This window comes from Lissotriton helveticus, chromosome 6 (assembly GCF_964261635.1).
Source record: "Lissotriton helveticus chromosome 6, aLisHel1.1, whole genome shotgun sequence".
Lineage (NCBI taxonomy): Eukaryota > Metazoa > Chordata > Amphibia > Caudata > Salamandridae > Lissotriton > Lissotriton helveticus.
Window position 1 is genome coordinate 2081114686 of NC_136067.1, and position 10530 is coordinate 2081125215.

Consider the following 10530-nt stretch of genomic DNA (forward strand, 5'->3'; position numbering starts at 1 on the left):
AGGTTAGCAGAGAGACTTCTTTCCGCAGCAGCGGGCAGTCACCTCCGGGCAGTAGGAGTGGATAGTGTGCAGCAGCCTGGGCACAAAGGAGCGCACAGACACCTCTGAGCAGTGAGAGTGGATGGGGTGCATCACCCTGAGTGCGCATTAGCGAAACAGAGAATTATGCGTGTGCAGTTGTATGTACTCTAAAATTACTAATACTATACTATCTTTCAGATCACTAAATTTGAGGGTACACTATGTCCCGGCACGTGGTTGGAGACACACCAGTGACCCAAAGTTGAGCTGCAAAGACTTTCTCCAGTGTCAACACTCCCACTCACTCTCCATTTCTTCCTTTCTCTCTCTCACACGTTCTCTCTTTCTTTGTCTTTTCCTCTCTCTCTCATTCTTTCTTTCTCTCTTCCTCTCTCTCACTTTTTCTCTCTCTATTCCTCTCTCTCACTCTTTATCTCTCTCTCTCTTCCTCTCTCTCACACTGTTTCTCTCTTCCTTGTATCTTACTCTTTCTCTCTTTCTCTCTCACTTTTCCTCTATTTGTCTTCCTCTCTCTTTCTCAATCCTTCTCTCTTTTTCTGTCTTCTTCTTTCTCACTCTTTCTATCTTCCTCGCTCACTCTTTCTCTCTCTCTCTTTCTCTCTCACTCTTTCTCTCTCTCTTCCTCTCTCTCTGTCACACTGTTTCTTTCTTTCTCCCTCTCTCACTCTCTTACTTGTATCTCACTCTTTTTCTCTTTCTCCCTTTCTCTGTCTTCCTCTCTCTCTCACCCTTTCTTTCCTTCTTTCTTTCTTTCCTTCTTTCTTTCTTTCTTTCTCCCTCTCTCTCACTCTTTCTTTCTTTCTTCCTCTTTCTCCTTTGCTGGACGCATGACGCAACATCTTATAATTCTTTTTTTAGTCTTGCAGTCTATGATCCACAAATGGTCCCGCAATGACACGCCGTGGCTGTACATAGTTTTATTTGTTGTTGTTTTGTTTTAATAAAATGTTTTATTTGTAAATAAATACATGAGTAAGATTCTTATTTGTCCAAACTCACAAGCACCTTCTTATTAATGGTTCACAGAGGGACACTTGCAGGCCCAAGAAGGTTGTTGGGGGTATGCTGGTGATGTGGGAAGAGGGTCCGTTACCTGCTAATGTCGGGAGATGCAGCGTGAAAGGGATATCTTTCACAGACAGAGCTCCGGTATGTTTTCAGAAATGCCTCGGACAGATACCAGCTGACGGTCTGAATCACAAAATGGCTTTTCAATGGTCATATAGTGTGACTTTTGAACAATTTGCACCCAGGCTCATAGAGGGACAACTGCAGCCTGTGGGCTTGACTCTCAGAGGCAGAACTATGAGCCATCCACTCCCAAAGGAACAGCAGCGTAGTAGCTCGCAGAAGTAGAGGCACAGCAGCGTACTAGCTCGCATAGGTAGAGAGCTGTGGGCCGACGGACTGACTTCTAAAGGCATAGCTGCAAAGTGGTGATGTTGGGCAGATGGAGCGTGAAAGGGTTATCTTCCTACTGATGTCTAGGAGTGAAAGTTGTGCTGCCTGGTGCTCACCTGTTTCTCCTTTATTGCTAATAACTCTCAAACCTTCGCTGCGTCCATATCATCATTACTCAGAGCTCTCGTATATTGAATTGCCACTGGGACCTTTCTTTTTTTAAATATTTTCACTCGATGTGTGGCACAAGATGGCTGCTAACACTTCCTGCTTTGAAGTGTTAGCAGCCAATCGGAGGCAAGCTCGGGCTCAGGATTTAGGCTCCGACCAGATATGTATATATTTTTTTCCTTTAAAATCTCAAATACTACTGAACGCCATTTCAACAAAAGCGCGCTTTCTGGACCAAGACCTTACTCCCAGCCAAATTGCCGTAATTCAGTTCAGCAGTTTCACCTGTAGCCTTGTCTGAAGTTTCCTATGAAAAATGTATTGAGAAAACACGTTTTGAGATCCCCCTTTTTTCTCAGTCCCCTCCCCTTGGCCAATCACCCCTAAACTTTCAAGATAGAAACTGATCAAAAAAAGAGAAACTTTTTGGAAAAGCTCGTAAACATTTATCAAACAACGCCAAAGGTATAAGCACATAGAGGGCTCCAGGAGAGGGGACGCGTAACACCCCAACCAACATGAGTAAAGCCCCAGGACTGCGAGGACCCCAGCGGACCCCCACAGCCCAGGCGAGCCCCCGCTATTTAAAAAAAAAAATCCCCTGAGACCTAGCCCACCCAGGGGTCTCAATAAAATAAAACATGTGAACCCTCAATCCCGGAGCGAATTGCGCAGTTTTTTTAAAATTAAAATGCTTTCTTTGGCCCTGGGGGTACTTCTGAGACCCTCTAAGTATGCCTAGGGCGTCAGGGTGTGTCTACCCTACTCCCTTCTCTTGGTTTATACCTTTTTTTCTCTGTTTTCTGGTGACTTGCTTCTACTGAGTCGGCTGCCAACACTTCCTGGTTTGGAGTGTTGCAGCCAATCAAAGTGAAGCTCGTGCACGGGACTTAGGCTCTGCCCAGATATCAAAACTTTTATTTTTTCTAATTTCTCACAAACTATTAAACATATTTACAAAAAGGTTGCTTTCTGATCCAAACGCTACCGCTTTGCCATCTAATAACGCCTCCCCTTAATACAATTCAAAACTTCACAGGGCGTACTATGACAGAGTCCGCCTACGCAACATTGGGAGAACAGAAACACCTGAATGCCTTCATTACAGCATGGAAAAGGGGACCTTTCTGCACATACTTTGGGAATGCCCTATAATTCATAAGTATTGGAATACACTAACGACGAAACTTAGTGAGATCCAGGGGCAGCCAATAACTATATACCCAAATATGTGGGATTGGGAATGCAGAAATAGAATGCCCTAGAGCCAAACTAGTTTTTTCAAACGTAGGCATCTTAGTGGTTAAGCAAGACATGGTGCAGCTTTGGGGCCACCGGAACCACCCACACTACAAGAGTTGAGAGGGGGAATGGACATGTGCATGATAGCTGAGATGGTGATATATAAGGTCCATAAATGCCTGAGGAAATTTACCAAAATATGCGCCCCCAGATGCGAAACTATGGACTCCCCACGGGGGTGGAAAGTATACTGTCCCACGAAGAAACACAAGCTGTGGTAGGGGGAACACCTGGGAAACCTTAACTATGAAAAAAAAAACAGGGGAAAAAGTCAAGAGGAAGCAATGAGGGAAAAACAAGCAGAAGGCTCTCAAAAACAGGGAACAATTAGGAGAAGGAAGTAGGAAACAAGGAAAAAGCTGGGACAAGACATTAAAAAAATGGGGAAATGGCAAATGAAAATGAGTGAAAATGAGACAAATGTTAGAAGAAAGCTCTAAGAAAATGGGAAAAAAGCAAGGAGAAAGCTAGGAGAAAGCAGTGAAAAGGAGAGAAAAGCAAGGAAAATGCACTCAAAAACAGGGGAAAAGGCACAGATAGAAAGCTGTGAAAAAATTGCAAGAAGTTGGGAAAATGCTCTCAAAAATAGGGGTAAAAGCATGCAAGAGGTGAGATAATGAGAGAAAAGGAGGAGAAGGCACTCATAAAACGGGGAAAAGCAAGGAGAAAGCTTAAAAAAACAAGGGAAAAAGCAGAGGACAGTGAGAAAAGCAGGGAAAACGAGGGAAGAGAAAGGAGAAGACACGGAAAAAAGGGCTAAAAGCCGGGGGAGAAGTGAAAAATGAGGGAAAAGCAAGGAGAAGGCACTCAAAAAACGGGGGATAATGCAGATAGAAAGCAGTGAAAATTAGGGAAAAGCAAGCAGAAGGCACTCAAAAAATAAATAAGATTCCGAAAATATCCCCATACACAAATATTGATGCAAAAATATCAATGTAAAAAATATCGACATCCTATATTTAAAATTGTAAATACATAAACATTAAAAACAAATATCTATATAAAAAATATAGATGTACAAAATATTGATTTCTTATCTAAAAATAAATTAATTTTAAATACATTAAATAATACAATTAACTTAAAAAATTATTTAGATTTAAAAAACATTTTAACAAATATAATACAATACAACTAATTTAAAAAATATTTAAACATACATATATAAAATGTAGTTATAGTTAGGACCTATTTCCCAAAGGAAATCCGGAGCATTCTATTTGGAGTAACTTTGGCACCGGTCGACGAATCTTCGCAGAATTTTCAAAACTGGTGGGGCGCTCCCGTCCGCTTCCTTCCTGCAAGTCTCAGGATGTTGATTGGTAAAGTAGGGGTCGAGAAAAAAGGGGGGTCCCGAAACGTGTTTTCCCCATGCAATTTTCCATAGGAACCATTCATCATGGCTCCAGCCTGAACTGCTGAACAGAATTACACCAACATTGGCAAGAGGTAGTCTTTGGTTCAGACTCGTGCCTTTTTTTGCTTAAATGGTGTAAATATGTTCAGTAGTTCCTGAGAAAATCACAGTTAAAAGTACATATATTCTCTGGCCGCGCAGGATCCGCGCATCCTCCCGATCACGAGCTGCATGCTAATTGGCTGTCAACACTCCAAATCAGGAAGTTTTGGCTGCCATCTTGTGCCTCCGCACAAGAAACCTAAATAAAAGACGCAAAAAACACGAAAAGGGGGCAGGGTATAAACACCCTGACCCCCTAGGCCTGCTCAGGGGGTCCCACAAGGACCACCAGGGGCCCCAAATTATTATAAATTTTTTTTAAATAGTCAAAATCCGCACAGGGTGCGTGGATCTTGCCGATGCCCATGCTATATTAGTTATTGGCCCCCGGGGGGCCAAATCCCGGGGCAATGAAATAGTTTAGGTGGGGGGCCCAAAAGGGCACTAAGTTTTTAATTTGGGGGTCCATTATGGACCCCCAAGCCCTGCGGACTACCACCCGCAGGGCTTTTCAAATGGTGGGAGGGGGTGACACACGGCCCCTCTCCTGGAGCCCTTGATGGCTCTGGGGACCGCCACCTCCCATGGCCGGCTCCTGCAGTGTCCCTGGGTGCCGACCCCAGGACACTGCGGTTTGCAAGGACTGGGCAGGAGCCTCACAGCTCCCACCCTATCATTGCAAACTGCTTTGCTATTTGGAAGAGAGAGCAGGAAACCTGCTCTCTCTTCCAAATAGCAAAGCAGATTGCAGCATGTTAGGTGCTCCCCATGTGGAAAAGCTATGCTGAAGGGGGACTACACAGCCCCCTTCTTAAAACAAAAAAAAAGGAAAAACACCGGCATTGCGCCGGTGGCCACGCCCCCTTTTTTTCAGAACTCTGCTAACGCGCCCCCTGGCGCATTTGCTAAGGGGGAACAAATTACCCTTGAAAACTGGGGGTCCATGGGGCCAACTAGCCCACCAGGAACCTCCAGTATGCACCAGGGGGCTGTGTTGCAGAGAGGAATTCTGAGGCCACGCCCCTTTTTTACTCCTCTCTGCAACGCAGCTCTGTGGCGCTTACTGGAGGTACCTGGTGGGCTAACTGGCTCCCAGGGACCCTCAGGCTTCAAGGGGAGTTAATCCCCCAACTTAAAATGCACCACAGGGTATGTTTGCACAGTGGTGAAGGGAGGGAGCGGAGCCTGCGTTCATATGTGTTCAAACACACCCTGTGGCATGGATTAAGTTGGTGAATTAATTCCTTGTCAATCCTGATGTCATCAGTGATGTCACTGACCATGTCATGAATTATGTAATATGTGACATCATTAGCAGTGGATTGCGGGCGCGCAAGTTATAGGATTTTCAATGGTTTTGTACGAGTGAATTGTCCAGCTAACTATAACACCCCTAAAACCTATAGTTTTTTCAGTGAATTTCTAAAGTTTTTTAAATGCTCAATTCTAACTATAACATGTCGGAAACCTATGTTTTTTTCAGTGAATATATATATATATACATACATATATATATAAAATCAATAAACTATTAATTTTAAGGCATTCGATCATTTTTTAAATGTATATACATTTTCAAATAAAAATACATATTTACATACACTTATAAAATAAAATCTAATAAAAACATTATATTATAAATTAAAACACTAAAATATTTAACAGTCTTTAAAATTATATTTTTCACTCTATTGAGTGCAACAGTAGGGAAAGTGTTGGACAACAGAGGGGTAAAAATGACTATTCCCACTCCAGTGTCTGTAACAGTAGGGAAAATGTTGCATAGCAGAGGGGTAAAAATTACTAATCCCACTTCAGTGGGTGCAACAGTAGGGAAAGTGTTGGATAGCGGAGGGGTAACAATTACTATTCCCACTACAGTTTGTGCAACAGTAGGGAAAGTGTTGTATAGTGGATGGGGTAAAAATTTATATTTCCACTGGAGTCAGTTCAAAATTAAAAACAAACAAATTAACAACAACACAAAAGATCTTAAAAAATAGAACATATATAAAAGTGTTAAATGTTATAAAACATAGAAACAGATTAGAAGGTTAAAATGATCTAACAAATACATAAAAAGAACATTTAAAAAAATCAAAAATATTTAAAACAAAAAACTATTTTTTATAGACACTTTTCATAAACAAAAACATTATGTATTACAAAATTTGCAATTACACAAATATTAATAATTAAAAAAATGTAAAACAAATAATAAGTAATTTACTCACCAATGTTACCCCATATAAATAAAACACACACACAAAATAACAATAAACCCTTACCATAAATAGTTATCAATTGATAAATTAATATTAATTATCAACTAATTATTAATTAATTAAACATAAATTACTTTCCACCCTCTACCCCAATAAACACCACAACCCACACCTAAAAATCATTACAAAATTTCCATAATTAATTTTACATTAATAAATTAACATCAATTAACAACAAAGTATTAATTAATTTAAAAGAATTTACTTCCCACCCTTTACCACAATAACCCCCACAACTTACATCAAAAATTAATTACACAACTGCTATATTTTAATTGCAACTAATTATTTAGCATTAATTAACACAGTAAATAATAATTAATTATAAAGAAATTAATCCCCACCCTTATTGAGACATCAAAACACAAAAGAAATATAAACGATCCACAAAATACAATATACAGACAACTGTGTCAGATGTCCCCTTTTAATGTTTTCTTCCCCCACTCCCCACCCCGGTGGATCCAACCTTCAACTAACACAAAAACCGAGGACACAGAAAAGAGAAGTAACCTCATCATACATTTGAGTTGTATACTAATCCTTACTTAGCCAATTAGTTAGAGACTGCCACAGTCTTTCCCTTTTTCCCTTGCCCGCCTCCCTCTTCTTCTATACACAGCAATCTCCCATTTATATTTAGATAGTAATTTACTGAACCAAGCATGTTCTGAGGGTGGAACTGGATCGAGCCATGCCGTGGCCACACACAAGCGAAATGCAGTCATTGCTACAAAAACAAATTTCCTATCGCTTTCTACCATGACTTGGTTGGAAACCCCCAACATTATGACCTGGGGAGTCAAAGACACTAAGTAGCCCATGATAGATTGTATTCGTTGCTCGATTCTAAGCAATACTTCCGTGAGGATGGGGCAAGTGGCAAACATATGGGTGCCATCCGCACCTGTCAGCCTACACCGTGCACCGTGTATCCCTGAAGTGCCCCTCCAATGGAATACGTGCCGGGGTTACATAGAGATTACACCAGGTTTTAAAGCTTTGCACCTGAGCACTTGCGGAGATACATGTTGTTTGACTGAGCATCAGAGAGTCTTCACACAGCCCCTGTCCTGCTTGAACACTAGTTCACCATTTATCAAAGTGTCTAGCAAGATCATACCCCATTCTCTCATTAAGTAATCCATATAAAGCAGATGTCGACAATTTTTGTTCATTATCAGATCTAGTAGCGGGATTCGACTCCAATTGAAAGATTTCCTGGTCAAAAAATCCCCCACCCACCACCAACTCCTAAAGAAATAACACAATTAACATAATTAATTACACATTGTTTAATTAATTATTAATAATTAACAACCACTTAATAAAAATGTAATAATAAAATAACTCCCACAATTAACACTATAACATATAAATTAATTAAATATTAATAAATACAAAACATTCATACATTTATTATAATTCAATTACTTCCCACCCAATTCCCCTATTAACCCACAACCCGCTGCTAAAAAAAGACACAATTAACATAATTGCCAATTAATGAATTAAAAATTCACAGCCAATTAATTAATAATAAATGAATTCCCACAATCAACACTATACAATCTAAATTAAATAAATACTAATACATAAAAATGATAATTAATATATTAAAATTACATTACTTCCCACCCTATTCTCCTATAAACTCACAAACTGTTACCAAAAAAATGACTATTAATAATTAACAGAATATTAATTAATATTTATAACAAATTAATTCCTACAGTTAACATTAAAAAATCTATTTATTATCATGCTTTCAGCCAATCAGAATTTGAAGCAACTTTCAAAACATGATGTTATGTTACTATCGTTTTTGTTTACTGTCTTGCAGGCAAATACAAGAAAGCTCAATTGAGAAGATGAACGGAACCTCAGTAACTGAGTTCCTGCTGCTGGGACTATCTGTGAACCCCAAAGTACAGATTATTCTCTTTGTGATATTTTTGGTGGTATACATTATCACGCTCAGTGGAAACATCATCCTCATCACAGCTTGTGTCTGTGACCCTTGCCTGCACACAGCTATGTACTTCTTCCTGACCAACCTCTCATTTATAGACCTCTTCTACTCATCCACACTTGTCCCTAAAATGCTGGTGCAACTCATTGGAAGGAACAGAATACAATACTCTGCATGCGCAGCTCAGATGTACATATTCATGGTCCTAGCATGTACAGAATGTTTGCTTCTAGCTGTCATGGCATATGATCGCTTTGTAGCCATCTCTCTTGCTTTGCGTTATAACCTCATCATGAGCAAGCCTGTTTGTATAACATTGGCGACGTGTTGCTGGGTAAGTGGCAGCCTGTTGGCAGTTTTAGATACATTTTTTACTCTACAAGTTTCCTTCTGTGACAATAATATCATTGACCATTTCTTCTGTGAACCCAGTGCTCTTGTAAAGATAGCATGTACAGACAGCTTTATCGCAGAGATGGTAATTTTTTTTGTTGGAGGCGTTGTCCTTTTGGTCCCAATATTCATTTGCCTCTTCTCCTACATCAGCATCATCATAACTATTGTAGGAATCCGCTCTGCTGAAGGTCGATACAAAGCATTCTCTACTTGTATCTCACATATGATCGTCATCACCTTGACGGGTGGACCAGCCCTCTTCATGTACATGAAACCAGTGTCTAAAAAACAGGACAATCAAGAAAAAATGGTCTCTTTGTTTTACACAGTGATCCCCCCAGCTCTAAATCCAATCATCTATAGTCTGAGAAACAGGGATGTGAAAAAGGCTTTACAGAAACTAACACTGACTAATCTTTTTCAGTATTAATAATCTCTGCTGAGTCAATACTTGATCAATGATCCTATCAATCAATCAATCAATCAGAGTACTTGTAAAGCACGCTACTTACCCGTGAGGGTCTCAAAGCGCTGAGGGGAGGGGGGGTGCTTCTACTGCTTGAAGAGCCACGTCGTGAGGAGTCTTCTGAAGGCAGGTAGGTATTGGGTATGCTGTATGTGGGTATGGAGGGTGTTACAGGCCTTGGCGGCAAAGTAGGAGAAGGATCTGCCACCGGATGTCATTCGTTGGATGCGGGGGACAGTGGCGAGGGCGAGGCTGGTGGAGTGGAGCTGGCGGGAGGGGGTGTAGAAGCTGGGTCTGCTTTTCAGGTACGCTGACCCGGCGTTGTGGAGTGCTGTGTGTGTTTTGTGTGCGTGGGTGAGGAGCTTGAAGGTGACCCTCTTGTTGAAGGGGATTCAAGGTAGGTCTCTCAGGTGGGGGTGATGTGGCTGCGGTGGGGGAAGTTGACGATCAGTCGGGCGGAGGCGTTTTGGATGCGTTGTAGTCGTTGTAGCAGTTTGGCTGGGATTCCTCCATAGAGTGCGTTGCCGTAGTCCAGTCTGCTGCTGACGAGGGCCTGTGTCACCGTTCTTCTTGTTTCGGTCGGTATCCACTTGTAGATCGTGCACCTAAGTATGAACCATATGTTGGACTGGTAAAACTGCAGTGTGGTATAGCTAGGCAATCAAGAACATATTTAAATGCCCCTTACGGTTGAGACAACACTCTCAAGATGGTCTCAGTGGGGCCAACCTGAATGTTAAAGTGTCCTCCTTTATTGGAGCTGCTGCTCTGATTCCACTGGCACAAACTGAAAAAAAGAGAATTTGTAAGGCAACAGGTTTCGCATTACAGGCAATGCTGGTGTTATTTGGGTATGCTGTGAAAAATGCATTAAAAAAAAGACTATGAAAGTGCGGGGATTTCAATTTTAAAAGAGGTATCACAAGCGAGGAGCAGCAACACTTCCTTTTATTGTAGCTGCAGTTAATGAGCATTGAAAGCAATGCGCCTTATTGCCTACCAGGGGGCTTCTGTGAGAGGCTGTAGGTCTTTCGGA

At 41.1% G+C, this 10530-nt stretch overlaps 1 protein-coding gene across 1 annotated transcript; it reads left to right on the forward strand.

The window, feature by feature from the left end:
* The first annotated feature begins 8462 nt into the window (after nucleotides 1–8462).
* Nucleotides 8463–9458, forward strand: LOC144763022 (olfactory receptor 2D2-like). The gene has a single exon (XM_078648333.1). It carries the CDS (start codon nucleotides 8463–8465, stop codon nucleotides 9456–9458), a length of 996 nt encoding a protein of 331 aa, XP_078504459.1.
* Nucleotides 9459–10530: the final 1072 nt, after the last annotated feature.